At 41.2% G+C, this 15,591-nt stretch overlaps 1 protein-coding gene across 1 annotated transcript in view; it reads left to right on the top strand.

The window, feature by feature from the left end:
- FBXL7 (F-box and leucine rich repeat protein 7) overlaps nucleotides 1–15,591 on the top strand; it is a 333,789-nt gene that overhangs the window by 81,074 nt on the left and 237,124 nt on the right. The window contains exon 2 of the mRNA XM_039842757.1: nucleotides 12,214–12,303. Coding sequence (XP_039698691.1) covers nucleotides 12,214–12,303 — 90 coding nt within the window. The remainder of the gene's footprint in view (nucleotides 1–12,213; nucleotides 12,304–15,591) is intronic.

Below are 15,591 nucleotides of genomic sequence, written 5' to 3'. Positions count from 1 at the left end.
CATCTTTTCCCCTGCCATTGAACAGCATTGGCCATTTGACTCCTTGCTGCCCAATCCCTGGACCATGAGGGTGAGCTCCTGTTTTAGGTTTATGACAGGCAGCGCCCCCTGCTGGGGCTGAGGGTGAATTCACTCTCACCCACCCCCGTGAGACAGCTACACAAAGGACGGATGGATTTGGGGGTGGGGACAGTGAGTGCACTCACTGTACTGTTTAGCCGCTCTTTCATTCAAGTGCTGATTTAGAAGGATTGTGGCTGTCTAGGAGGTTCTCTGCTGCTGCCATTCGTACATTCTCAGTTGTCCTGTGCTCAGGGGTGACTGGGATGATTACCTCTGCTCCTATGAAATAGAATTGTAGCTTCCCACTATGGTTCCAAGGAAACCTCCTCCCAACCCAAGAAAAGTGGAAGAGATGTAGGAGGAGGAGAATGATCCTTTTAGGGAGCATGGCAGGTAATAAAATGGGGCCTCTCATTTGGAGGCTGAGAAGATCATGGTGACCAGGCAAAGTCAGAAGTCACACACCCAAAGAGCAGACAGGACAGTGAAATGATCCAGCTGTGATTTGGTAACATAAATATGTGTGTGTGTGTGTGTGTGTGTGTGCGTGCATGTATATTTATTTGTTTATGTCTATATGTGCATGTATAGAAATATATTTTTCTTAATCCCAGGAAATTGCAATGTACATATGTTTTCACTTCAGTAGGGGCAAGACGAACTTGGTTAGCAACTCTGTCTCTCACTTGACCTTAACTTTTGTCTCTCTTTGGAGCTTGGTTTGTGGTCATAAAGTGGTTTGTAGTTGTGCTAGAGGGTCGATAACTTTTTGAGTTGGGTGGGGGGAGTAAAGAATGTGGGAATGGAAAGCTATCTTGTAGATGACCCCCTCCGATGTCTTTCTCCCCCAATCAGAGCTGCTGGGATTGTTGCTGAGAAGTGTTGAGCTGGGAGTAAGTGTGGATCTGGTCTGTGAATTTCAGTTTCTTCTTTTAAGTGCTTTCTTAACAATGTTTGGTGCCCATGCCTTCTCTATGGTGGAAAAAAACTTGTTATAATCCTCCTTATCAAGTAGGGCTGTTTGGGTTTTTTTAGTTCCCTTCCTCAGAATTTGCCCACGGTTTCATAATAAATAGGCAATGTGGGGTGGGAAACATAATAAGATCCTAAGATTGTTTTGTATTAAGTAAGACTAAGATCTAAAATATATAACCCTTTCACTTTTGTTAGGTTTACTAGTTATGTGTGAGAGGAGGAAAATCAATGCCTTTTAAGAATTTATTATTCAGAATTTCCATTAACTTAGATCGATCTTTTTGATAATTAAGTTAAACACATATAAACATGGTTTGTATGAAAACCCTGAAATCAATGAGTGGCTGTAGGTTACAAAGGTCTGTGACTGTAAGACTTTAGACTTTTAGACATAAAGCCACAAAGACTCACAGATATCGCTGCCTGTCCCTTCACTAAACTCTGTTGAAAGGTCAGGTTGTTTTCTACACTCTTTCCCCGCCTTCATGGCACGCGGTAAAGTAACCTCAACCAACAAGAAGGCTTGATCATGGATTGTGTCTAACCCGGTGTATGGCATATGGGACTTGAATGAATGAATGAGTGAGTGAGTGAGTGAATCAGAAGAGGCAGTTATGAGTTTGTTGACACCAGAGGCTCTTGATGCCAGCAAATGACACATACATGGCTTTGAAGTTGCCCCAGATCATGCTGAAACAGCATTGAACTTCAAAAAGAACTCTTGTCTTCCCTTGTGTATCCAGATGAAGCAAGGCACGGGCTTCTCATGATCTTTGGGCCACAGCAGCCCTTCAGAACTTCGGAGGAAAGTCACCGGCGCAAATTGTAGTGACATTGTTATTAGCACTGAATTGAATGACTTATAGGACCAGGGAAATTCTTGTGCTGATGCACGTACCCTTTCGCCTGCCCATGGTCCGATCCTCTCATTACCCTGCTCAGAAACCCAGCTGTGAAGCACCATCTGTCAGCAGCAGAGGCATCTGTCTTTGTGTCAGCTGACATCTGTGTTAACTTTTGTGGAACTGCCTGAAGGCCTGCCCGAAAGTGGGTGCGAGGCTGGGGGAGCGGACTCTGCTTTGGTACCTTTAGTGAAATATAGCCTGGCCTTTTCAACATGAAACCACCCATAATGGTGTGCCAAGTGCTTGCTTTTTCACAAGCGGGTTCTCCCCATTAGGACGTCTTGTTTTCCATGATGCATTAAATCTTACTGCAAATCTTTCTCTTCCACGCATAATAGTACTGCCGTGCAGTGAGACTTGAGTAAATGCTGGTATGATAGAATCAGGGTGAGATTTTCTGCTTTCTGTTTAATTTTGTAGAAAATGGTTTCGAAGTATCCAATGGGTTTAATAGTGAGCCCACCCCCACCCCCTTCAGGTCATGTCTTATCTGGAATGTTAGAATGCAGCCTTACAGGGAAATAGAATCATTGCAGATGTAATTATTAAATTAGGGTAGGCTGAGGTAGGGCAGTCCTTACTCCAGAATGGCTGCTGTCCTTATAAGAAGGGACACAGAGACACATGGAGGGGAGATGGCCATGTGATGACTGAAGCAGAGATTGGAGTTATGCTACCACAAACCAAGGAATGCTGATTGCTGGCAGCCACCAGCAGCTGGGAGAGGGGACATGGAGCAGATTCTCCCACAGCACTTGGAGGGAATATGACACTGCAGACACCTTCACTTCAGAGTTCTAGCTTCCAAGACTGTGAGACAGTAATCTTCTGTCACTTTAAGCCATCCATTTAGTGGTTATTTGTAATGGCAGTTCTGGGAAACTAGTAGAGAGGTACTGTATAACATGTCACTACTGAGAATCTATATGAATTTTGTCATTTCTTTTTTGTAGACTCAATGTGTCGCCATTCGTAAAGACTCTTTCGAGGTAGCATAGTTTGAGTGGTGCCTGTGAGGGATAGTGCTCATTAGGAAACATTGTGGGAACGGGGCTATTCCATCAGGAAGAAATTCCAGGTTATGCTCTAGTTAGTCTCTCACTCTAATGCCAACTCATTTATTGACACCAGAGGCACTTGATGCCAGCAAATGAATACATGGCTTTGTATGTGTACTGAGTGCCCATAACATGCCGAGCACGGTGCTTGCTTTGGGGCATAGAGCAGTGAACAAATCAAGTACAGAACCTCTTAGAGTTGAGGATCCAATGGAGAAGGCAGACATGATGGTTTGCAATCAACCTACATATTTTTAATATCATTATAAGAAAAAAAATTCAGTCACACTAAATAGCAATGAAATTTTGTGAATCAAATAGTATTAGGGAATATCACTTAATGATCCTATTTAAAAACTTACCATACTGCATTTCTGTTCAATTCTATTCACATGTCTGTGGTTTATCTCCCCAAACCCAATATAGACTGTCTCATTTATTCTAGTGCTAATTATAATCCTTTTCATGTGGTAGGTTTAGCATATAGTTATTAAATTAAACTGAATTATTGATTGAGAATATTAATAGGGAGGATGATTAATGACAGCTAACATCTATTAAGTATCTATTATATGTATATGCCATTAGGAGCAACTGACTTATTTACCTCATTTTATTCTCATAGTTGCTCTATTAGTTTATGTTTAACCAACCCCATTTTGCAGATGGAGAAACTGAGGTACTAGGAAAGTAAGGAAACCCTGAAGCTCAACCAGCTAGTTAGTGGCAAAGCCACGACGCAGGTCAAAACAGCCCAATGCCACGCCCCACACCCTCCAGGGTGGCACACGTGCTGAACACAGACCTGCCTCCATCTTGCTACCTTCAGTGGATTTGTTGAAGAAAGCTGTGTTGAAATCATGTACTCCACCCCCTTTTTTTTTCTTTTTAGTAATCACAGCCTCTAGGGATAATGCAGAGAAGGTTGGTTTTAGTTGAGATTTTTGTATACCTTCTTTTTTCACCAAGAAGAAGAGAGTGACATGAGGATGTGGGATGATTGCTGATCAACTTAAATTACTTCTATTTAATTCTCTCTACCCGTTGGCTTCTAAGCTAACTGCTGATATGATTAGACAGCCTTCAGGGTTGTGCGTGGTTTAGTCACGGACTTGCATTTCCCACGATGGTTTTGCTTGTGCGGTTTGGGAGCGGGGCACCCCCACCCTGCGCTGTCTGATTTGAGGCGGAAGCACTTGACTTTCCTAGAGAGAACGTGGACAGTCCCCGTGCAGAGGGGGAAGGGGAAGCCCCACGTCCCCTGCCTCTCCTGATCCCATCAAAACCCTGCAGGCTTCTGAAGAGCAGAGCTTTGTAGCAGGTATGTGCTGGGACCCCAAAGCTCTTCTCGATTCATTGCTGCAGACACAGCCCCGCTTGGAGGTAACACAATACTCTTTACATTCCGCTCCTTCCCCCACCCCAGAGCTGCAGCCACGTTGTAAAGGGCTCTCAAGGAGCTGCTGACTTGGCAGCGGGGGTGTCCCATTTTCTCTCCTGGAAGAACTCTGTGTACTTTGTTCAGCTGCTGCAGCCGCAGCTCTCGGGATCCGATTTCCGCTGGAAACAACGAGCACTAGAAGCTTGAAAGTAAAGAACCACGAACAGTCAAAGCCAGCACCCTGTCATTGCAACATCGTTCACAGTCGCAAAAAGGGGCAACACCCCAAGTGCCCATTAATAGGTGAATGAATAAATGAACAAAATGAGGTATATATACACAATGGAATATTATTCAGCCATAAAAAGGAACGAATCACTGATACGGATACATGCTGAAACCCGGATGAACCCTAAAAACATGACAAGTGAAAAAGCCAGACACAAAGGATGACTATTGTTCGATTCCTCTTAATGTGAAATGTCTAGAATAAGCTAATTCATCGAGACAGAAAGCTGATTAGAAGGTACCAGGGGCTGGTGGGAGGGAGGAATGGGGAGTTAGTGCCTAATGGTGCAAAATTTCTAAGTCAAGGAATGAAAACGTTTTGGAAATAATAGCGATGGTTGCACAATGTTGTGAATGTAATTAATGCCACCGAATGAAATACTTAAAAAGAGTTTACATGACAAATTTTATGTTATGTGCGTATTTTAAATAATGAATAAATGCTAGCGTCCTGCCCCAGGTCTAGTGTTGAAGAAGCGACTGCATCTCTCGGCAGTGAGGCGCATGCTGAAAATCATCCTTAGCTTTTCTCAGGCTGGACATACACCTATTAGAACGGCAGCCTTTTGGGGGAAGGGTTTATCTTGTTTCCTAGCTCCATCCCAACTGTTCCGTAGTTACAGATGTGTGCATCCTGCTCCGTGGTCCTGAGCTCACTCATTAGGTTCTTTGGGAAACTGGAGTATAGAAAGTTCCAGTGAGCACATTAAATGGTGTGAAAGGGGAAAAAAAAAACCAAAAAAAAACACGACAACAAAAACCATGACTCTGGTAGTTTTTTTCTATTTCATTTCCTTCTTTCCTCTTGTCCTTCCTAGCCCATACTTCCAATCTTCACCAGAAGAGAACAAAGAATAGGAGAAGCAAAAGCAATGAACCCATCTTCTGTTTTTTTTTGTTGTTGTGTGTTTTGATTTTTTTTTTTTTTTTTTTTGCTTGCAATAGAGTTAAGGAAGAATAGACTGCTCAGGGTTTGATTCCTCCTCATTTCACTCTATTGCAGAGTCTCCGACCCTGGGAACTCATCTGTTAAATCTCTCCCCATTGGCCTGAAAGAGCTATTATGCTTCCACCTTATGTCTCCAGTTTTTCTTTTCTTTTTTCCAAAAACTAATATGCACCTGGTCTAGGGATTAAGCCGGATCATTCTTTGAGATAACCAAGATTATTATTCTGTACAAATAGACATTTGAACTCTGGATCAGAGAAAATAAGAAACTATCTCATAAGATAACAATCAGGAAAATAATGGTGGATCAACACACAAATATGACCCACCACTCCCTTGATCTAATTCTGAGATTCTGAAAAAATTTTTCTTTCCCTTGGTATGGAATTTAATATTAAATCAGGCTATCGTGGTGAGCCAACAGCAGCTTGAAACAAGGCAGCTGAGGAAAATGGGAAGTAAGGGGCTGAGCTCCCAACATCGGTCCGTGTGCTTGTGGATTTCATATCAGAAGTCTGCGGCTGAAACCCATAGAAATGGATCCAGTGCATATAATCTAGAATTGATATAGGGAATCAGTTTTGCAAAAGGTTTCTTGGACTCTTAAGAATGTTGGAAATCACAGGACCCGTTGATTCATTTTTTTTGTCCTGTATTGATTGATCTTTTCTATTCCACTCTTTGCATTCTTTGTGTTATAGTAAAGCACAATGGAATGTCTGACTGTCTTGTTTTAAATATCTGCATGTGCAGAATCAGCCTGGGCTTCGGGAATGAGGGAAGAAACTTAGTTTTGCTATTTTGCTATTTTACATATGGGAATTTTTTTAATTAAAAGAGACTTTAAATCCCTCTCTAATAGGGTCCTTATTTAATGAATGTTCTCTTTCTCCTCAAACATTAGGAAAATGTGGCTCATTCTAACAGAAAGCCCGAAGGATGTATGATTATAATAAAAGACTAGCTCATTCTCTGCCAGCATTCTCGGGGTGATCGTGTGTCCCAGGCGACCTCAATGATCGATCTACCACTAATTTCTCATGCCATGATTCAGAGTTATATGTCTATGCTAATTTGTTACACATAATGCTTGCCAATCTCAGTGTGTTAGTCTTCACTTGCTTTGATGTTTATTTGTATTTGATACCTAATTGTTTGTTCAATTGCCCTCATTCGGGCCTTTTAGCCCACTTGTGAGGAAATTAAGAAGTGTAGATTTTTACTTTACCAAATCCAACAGACACAATTCTGATATACTAATAACAATTCTGATATGCTCGTGACTAATAAACGAGCTTTCATGTAGGAGAAGCAGTTAGATACCAGAATTGTCAACCTTGCTTATAGCCGGCGGATGTCTGTTGGATATATAAGGTATGTATAATTTACATATGCATATCTAACATTTATTCACTATTACATGTGCATATAATAGTAAAGCAACAATTAGTGTTGTAAATTTCATCTCTTGGCTCCTGACGCAAACTGAACTGTGATAAATGGGTCCACATTAAACAGTTGCAAGGGTGGGTTGTGGCTGGCACCGCCCATGATCAAATGCTTTACAAGCCGTAGATCAATTATTATAGGTCAGTTATTATTCATAGCAACCTCCACCAAACCGTGAAAGGTGGGTACAATTTTCTCATTTTTAGTAGAGAAACTAGATAGTTGTTTGTTTGTTTTTATCCCGATTTCGTGGATGAAGACAATGAAGCTTAGAGCGTTTGAAAGAGTTTTTCTCCTGAGCCCATTGCTTAGAAGTGGTATATATGAAACGTAAACTCGTGTGGGTGGGTCTGACATGGTGACGGACAGTTTTATGTGTCTACTTAGCCAGGGGATATATAGTACCCAGTTATTGAATCAAACACTGTTTGAAGGTGAGAAATGTAGGCAGTCCCTTCCTAATACAATAGCTTGTCTTGCAAGAACATGCCCATACTGAAGATTTCTGGTTTTGCCTACTGGAAGCCAAATAAATGTACCTTGTTCATTTCCTCTGAGTTTCTCCTGTAACATTTAATCTATAAGCACCTCCACCCCCACCCTCACCCTGCCATTCACACACCATGTCCCTGCCCACTTGAACTCACTGGAGAGATGGTTATGCTCCCAGAAACAAGGCAGAAGAACAGAGCATGTTAATAGTGTCCAAAATATGAACCCCATTATGCTAAGATTTATTGAGTATTTCCTAAGCGCACTATCCTAGGTGCTATATCTGGATTATTTTATTGAATGCTGAAAACAGCGATATGAGGCAGGAATTGATTTTTCCCCACCCTGTTTATAGCTGAGAAAAGTAAAGCATAGAGGAGTCTAATAATTTGCCCATCACCAGTAAGCGGCGATTCAGGTATAAACCCGGTCTCCTGCCTCTAGATCCACACTCCACCCACTGCAGTCCACGTGAAAGCTGGGATGAACTGTGAAACCATATTTAATACAAGATTATATGCAGCCAGCCCTTACTATTTGTGGATTTTCTATTCGTGAATTTGCATACTCACTAAAATGTATTCGTAACCCCAAATTAATAGTCGTGGGGCTTTCGTGGTTATTCGCTGACATGCGCAGAGATGGTGAAAAATGGGTCTTTCAATGTCCACATTCCACCTGAGGTTAAATAAGGCAACCGTCTGCCTCCTTGTTTTGGCTTTCATCCTGTAAACGAGCATCCTTTTTAGCGGTCTATTTAGTGCCACATCTTTTGCATTTTTGTGCCTTTCGTTGGTGATTTTGCTATTGAAAATGCCCCCAAGCATCACGCAGCACAGCTGTCAACTTTTCCTAAGAGCAGGAAGGCTGCAGTGTGCCTCATGGAGAAAACACAGGTGTTAGGCAAATTTCGTTTAGGCTTGAGTTACAGTGCCCTTGACCTTGAGTTGAATGTTAATGAATCACCAATATTTATTGAATAAGGTGTCTTCAAACAGAAACACATGCAAAAGGAGGTTACTTCTTGATGGGTTGATGAAATGTGACCTGAGGGGTCGCAGAATCCTAATCCTGCATTTCCCCTAGGAGCAATGAATCAGGATCGTTAGCTCTGCGTTTGTGGTAACTTCATAGAACGTAACCATCATGAAGCTCAAGAGTGGACCTTATTTACCTCTCTGTTATTTCGCTTTCCATGATGACTTAATTCATTAAATACCCAGGCGTTTATAATTGTTGGATTTATCACAGGGCATATGCTCTCTGTGAGTGCACCATTGCACTTAAAGTCACAAAAACTGGGGAGGGAGGGGTGAAAACTCTTACATTTTTAATGTAAAAGCAGAGATAGACAGCACACAACAGATACTCAGTATATCTGTGGTGTTATGATTTCATTGGGTGATTACAGAAGAAAGTCTAAAACATTTTCCTTGGGGAGAGTGCAGTAATGCAGTTGACCAGAGTACATAGCACAACATACACACACTCTATGTTAGCCATCATTATAAATATCATCGATAATGTTATTTATTTTTTCATTCTTATTCCCTTCCTTCATAGACCAGCCTTTCTTAAACTGGAGTTTCTGGCCTTCTGCATACACGTTTTCAGACCGGTCTGAGAATTTCTTCAGAAATCTGTTTTATTTTATGCTTTTCCCTTTTCACGATAATCTTAAAAATAATGAATAATGGTATAGTGGTTCTCTTTTATAACGGAGTCCTGCCACAAGGGTTTGTCTCCGAGGTTGGCACCCGTCTTTTAAAGAAGGAGCCCTGCAATGGGACAATAAAAAATAACAGCAGACAAAAAACGTGCATTTCACAGTCAGATCTAGTGAAGGTCAACAGATGTGGCATGTGTAGCGGGAAGGCCTCGTCGAGTTCTGATGGAGGACTGTGGTCAGGCCGAGTCCTCACGCGGCCTAGGGTGGCGTGGGCGTGCCACACCCGAGAGGACGCTGGCTGTAGTGGCCAGTACTGTACTTACGTTTTGAAAGGCCGTTTAATGTCAGCAACATAATGTCATCTGCCCCGTTAAATTAATGCTGTTAATTTGAATTTTATGGCTTTTATTGTTTTTGTGTTTAATGGGTCATTTTGTTTTGGTCTTGTTGGTGAATCAAAGCTAAAGCATATGGAGTTTATTTCTAGTTTTCCATTTGTGCATCGCTAAGTAACAATATACTAAAAATAATTTAAGCCCGTGTATTCATGGTACCCAGTAATGCATTTTTCTGTATTAAAAGGGAGTGTCTGCAGGTTTGAAGAGTACTATAATGGACTTGTAGAACCATAAACTATACGATGCTAGAAATCACTTAGCCCACCCATCTCCCCTACTAGATGTGGACACTGAGCCTCCTGGAGGACAAGTGAGTGTTCAGGGCCACAAAGCAAGGAAGCAGGAGACTGAGGTCAGAGACCAGTTTGCCATACTTCTAACTAGGTGCTCAGTCCAACATGTCAGGCCCCCTCCAGAGGTGAACCACGGCACATAAATGACAATGGCTGCTAGGCCACAAAGCGTGGCTAGACACAGACTGAGGGAGAGTTACTGCTCAGGCTGGGCTCACTCTGGTGGAGGAGGATGTGGAATGAGCAGCCATCATCGGAAAACAGACTTGTTTCAGAGTCATAAATCATGATGAACTCCCTGCCCGGGCGGTAGGCATTTGGATTGTTCCATTACTCCCAACATTAGCAAACAAATCCCTGAAGCTCTTTAAATCGAAGCCCATATATGCTTTTCGACTTTGTTCCTGGACTGTAAGCTCATGCCACCTAACTGGGGTTGTACCACTGCGTAGGGAAGACTATTGAAAACAGGATTTCTCAACCGCATGTGGGAGTTTGGATCAGAACTTGTCGAACACAAAGAGTTCGTTTGTGATGTATTTGATCGGTCATCATATTAGTTTTCTATTGCTACATAACGAATTACCACAAACTCAGCAGCGGCTTAACACAAGGTCCATTTATTATCTCATTTTCTTTGGGTCACAATTCTAGGCTGGTCTTTTGTTCAGGGTCTCACAAAGCTGCAGTCAAGATGTTGGCTGGGGTCTCACCTGGCCCCCGAGTCCTCTTCTGTGCTCATGTGCTCATGCACGTGTTGGCAGAATTCATGGCGTTGCAGCTGTGGAACTCACGGTGGCTTGCTTCTTTGAGACCGGCAGGAAGTCTCTACTCTAGACTCTTGTGAAGGGCGTACCTACCTATTTTGGTCAGGCCTACCCAGGATAAGCTTTCTTTTGATGAAAGTCAACTCATCAGGGAATTTAATTACATCTGCAAAATCCTCTCACCATCGCCATACTCTGTGTCTTCATGGTGAGTTGCCAGTTCTGCCCACACTCAAGGGGTCAGATTCCAAGGGCCCTGGCTTAGCCTATTTGGGCTGCTACAATAAAATACTATAGACTAGGTGGTTTATAGCAGCTGAAATTTAATTCTCACACTTCTGGAGGCTGAAAAGTTTGAGATCAAGATGTCGGTGAGAGCCCACTTCCTGGTTCATCAACAGCCACCTTTTTCCTGTTTCCTTACATGGTTGGGAGGGACACAGAGTCTCTTCTCTAAGGGACCCATTCATGTCCCCTTCATGAGGGCTCCACGCTCATGACTTAATCACTTCTGAAAGCTAATCACTTCCTAATACAACCCCATGGGTGATTAGATTTGGGGGGACACAAACATTCAGTCTGTAGCAGGTACTATAGGTGTTATCCTAGAATTCTGCCCACCCCAGTCGTTGGCACTTCCCTTACTATGCAGTGAGTGTGGTTCATATCCATAAACTTTCATGTGATGTTTAGAGAATGTTTAGCACTATCGTCGTGTACGTTCATATTAAAAGTTAGAAGAGTAGAAACTGAGCTGTCAGCTGAGATAAGATTATTCAGGCCAGGGATTCTCAACCTCAGTGCTATTGATATTTTGGGCTGGATAATTCCTTCTTGTGGGGGAGCTGTCTTGTGCATCATAAGATGCACCCTGGCCTCTATCCACTAGATGCCAGTAGCATGCCCTCTCCAGTTGTGACAACTAAAAATGACACCAGACATTGCCAAATATATTTTGGGGTGGAGAAACACCCCCAGTTGAGAAATACTGCTTTAGAAAATTGAAGTAGGCTTTTTTTTTTTTAAATTGTTATTTTTTAAAGAAGAACCGATTAAAACAAGAAATTTGTTTTTTAAGGTGACACAGCTCTTTGGAGCCAGCAGGCTCTTCTTGCTCCTTGGATGACATGTCATTCTTAGGTTTGCATTTGTCCTTTACTGAAAATGTATAGTTTATATTTGCAAATAAAAAATTAATACTTCAGATGTGTTTCGCAGATGTACTTTCTTATTCACGCGTATGCCAAAATTAGGTTACGTTATCATATTTGACTGTGTTTTATAATCTTGTCCGAGTTTATAGTCAAGCTATATTATAATAAGACTTTAGTTCTGCTACGACATGGATCAGGTATTTCCCAAAAGATACTTAATGCATAAGGCAAGAAACCTAATAAACTTTATTCTTGGTATTATGGCTCCTTCCTTGGAAACGAGCTATATGGCTCTGTAAGGGATGGAGTGAAAGGCATGGTCTAGTTCTGACATTACAAAACTGTAAAACTGCTCATTCCTGTTTTCTCTAGGCAAAGGCAGCTCAAGCATCTCATCCGACGTGAGTTCAAGTACAGATCACACGCCGACCCAAGCCCAGAAGAATGTGGCTACCAGTGAAGGTAGGCATCTGGTGTTCATTATCTCTTGCCCGCTCTTCACAGTGCTGGCTATTTTTGGAAGACAAATAAAATGTGTGAGTCTGAGTTCTGTTCTACTGAGTGGGAGCATACGAGAGTCTTAAAAATGAGAAGACAAAGATTTTCCCAAGTTTCTTTTTTGTCACTCTGCTATCACTGCCCACTAATGTTGTTTCGATGGGATTTAAGTTCTAAGGCAAAGGTTGATATTTTGCGAAAATATGATAAGCTGACTTTGGGGGAGCCTTTAGGATATTACATGTCTTGTTTTTTGGTATGGAAAATGTTATGTTTATAAAATCCTTGTGCTGAAGTTGAAAGTCGTGCGAGAACTTTCAAAATAGGCACACTGGAATTTGAGATAGTGACGATGGGAAGTTCATAGTCATGTGATCTGTAGATCTTGAATTAATCAACAATATTTGTGAATAGGAAAAGAGATTCATTTGACTATTTAAAGATTTATTACAAAGTCCTGCCTATCAGGACAAAGATAGGTTGCATTAATATTCTTGATGAAGAATCTTATTATATATAGTAATACACATTGGAATTCAACTGCTTCCCAATAGTCAAGATGCTTTCGAGTTATTGATTACTTGTTTGAGTGTGGAAACAATTGTTTCTGTGGTATTTATTTAGTGGTAAGTTGACCCAATTATGGAATCAGCTCCTTTTATTTTAATGTCAAACACAACGAAATGACTTTCTTTCTGAAGAAGAGTTCTTTATAAACCAGCTGCTGAATCGAGGTCCTGGGAAGGACACCAATGCCATTTATAAGGAAAGATTCTGGGAGATGTCAGCTGATTTCTATGGCATTGTAGAGAGACTGCTTTTCTCACGTGTACAGGGCATCATGGAAGCACATTTCCAGTTTTTGTTTCGGAGGCTGTATTTCTGCTGCTGACAACATCAGGACACATTCTCGTGGCCTGATGTTGGTCACCTCAGCTGTGCGATTGCTCTTGATCTGTGTTAACCGTTTACGCATTAACGGTGATGGTTTCCTCTGCTGCGTATGACTTAGGCTGTTCTTTGACTTGATATATTTCAAGTAGCACAGAATTATCTTCTCTGGGTTAGTTATCCCCCAACTGATGTATAAATAGCTCTTGTAACTGGATTATTGTCCCCTCCGTTTAATGCTTTCGCGTTGTTTTACCAATGCTGTCAAGCAAACAGATTCGGATGTTCTCAGTACAGTGAAGCACCAGGTAGCAACCTGGTTTTAATTTTGTGCTGGTTAACTCAAATACGGGCATTAGATCATTCTTGAAATTCAATTAAGGTAATGTGCAAATCAGGTAAGTTGATTCTACACATTCGCTTTTGAGGCTTCCATGCGTAGAAGCCAGAGTGGAAATCACTTCAATTTAATTTATTTAGGACTCTCTCTAGCCAGAAATCTATGTTTTATAAGATTATCACTTCTCTCTACCATTATTTTATAATCACTCTTATCACAGTCATTTGTCTAATTTGAGTGTCTGTGAAAATAGTTAAATATGTCAAATAATCTGTGTTTCTCTATCCAGATTTCAGTTCTCTTAATATTTTTTTTCTCCTTTTTGAAAATAGAAAATACAAAAATATATGAGCTGTGTTGCAGGGTGTGGGGAGGGACTGTGAGACTTCATGCATTTAAAATGTCTGTTTTCTGTGCTTCAAGGAAAAAACAAACTCTATAGGGATTTAAAGTTTTTTTTTTGTATTTTGCCTTTTCTTTAGCAAGATTCTTTTGGTGCAGGCCCAGCCAATGTTTTGTATATTTTTGTCACAATTCATTTTCTGTCATTCTGAGGATAAAATCAGGAAAGAAAAATGGGAAAATGTGATATTCATATGCAACAGAATTTTTAGCAACTGGGCTAAGTTAGTATGAATTTTTTTCCAACTCTTAAGTGGAAGAACCCTATCCCTATGAAAGATGATGTTCAGACTTTTTGCATATCTGAAAAATTATGAAGGAAAGTGTTGTTTTGCTATTTGTTTATATGAATCCATTTTTTCCGACTGTTTTTTAATTAATGAAAATTAAAAATATTAAAAAGGAAATTAGGTGTGAGTAATAGTTACTTTAAAACGTATTTCAGGGATGTTTGCTACATAATTGATCTAATATTATCAGCCTTGGTTTTTCAAGATGGAAGCATAATAGCCAATATGAAGCTTCTGAAAGCACAGATGACAGAGTTCCCAGTCCACTTTTCAGGATGAGCATTCAGGGTGTCACATCCTCTGAATTCCAGGGTGAATTTACCAGATGGCAATGTGCATTTTCTCCTACAGGAAAACACGTGTATGCAGCACCCTGGCAGAGAAGCAGAAGGTATACTTTGATTTCTTATTCATGCTACAGAGAAGCCAACTTAGAAATGCTTCTCCGATTCTCTTTCCACTGTTTTCTAGAACTCTGTTTAACCTTTAATGTTAAGAAAATATCGGGGGAGTGATATACTTCCAGAAGTTCTTCGATTATGGTTATTTTCTTCAGTTCCTTGATCCTCTTACGATTTTTCAGTCTGAATGCAATCGATATTGTCTTCAGGAAGTACAGGCAGGATCCTCAGTTTTAGGCCTGACTGATAAATGATTTCTAAAAATGATATCTATAGTGAAGGATAATACTTAATTTTCCTGCAGCCTTTGAAAACCGTAGCCATACCTGTAACAGCTGGATTGGCAGCATTGTATGGCAGTTTTGGACTTCTCCCCGATGGGCTGGACGAGGAACGTTGTCGTCGTTGGGATATGTGTATGTGTGTGTCTGTGTGTGCATTTGTGTCCAACGTGCACAAGACAGCCGATGGCACAGGCATTGTCCTTTTCTAGGTAACCACTGCACGCAATGTATGCTGGCAGCTAAACCGAGGGCGTGGGAGTTGAGGGAAGGGAGGGCGCTCACATTACATGCACTTAACCTGGGGCTGCTGGTGGGAATGGAAATTAACTGTAAACAGACACGAGGGGTCTTATTATGAAAGTGATAATGTTCGAAAATTGGGTTGTGGCGATGGTTTCTCAACTCAGTCAATTTACTTAAAAAATCACTGAATTACATACATGAAAAAGGATCTTGGGGGAGCTGCTAATTCTGCAGGACCTTCAGATTTTTATCTCAATTATCAGAAACTGTTCTTTGCAAATGCTGCCTTCTAGCTGAGAAGACTTGTTAAGAGGGCGAGTCTTAGCCAATGCAAAGTGCAAGGCTGCTGGCTTGAAGCTTCTCTGAGACGCTCTGATTTTGGAGCCAGAAGTGGCCTGAAA

The sequence above is a fragment of the Pteropus medius genome, unplaced genomic scaffold, assembly GCF_902729225.1.
Source record: "Pteropus medius unplaced genomic scaffold, Ma_sr-lr_union100, whole genome shotgun sequence".
In the NCBI taxonomy this organism is placed as follows: Eukaryota; Metazoa; Chordata; class Mammalia; order Chiroptera; family Pteropodidae; genus Pteropus; species Pteropus medius.
This window is presented reverse-complemented; position numbering and strand designations above follow the sequence as displayed.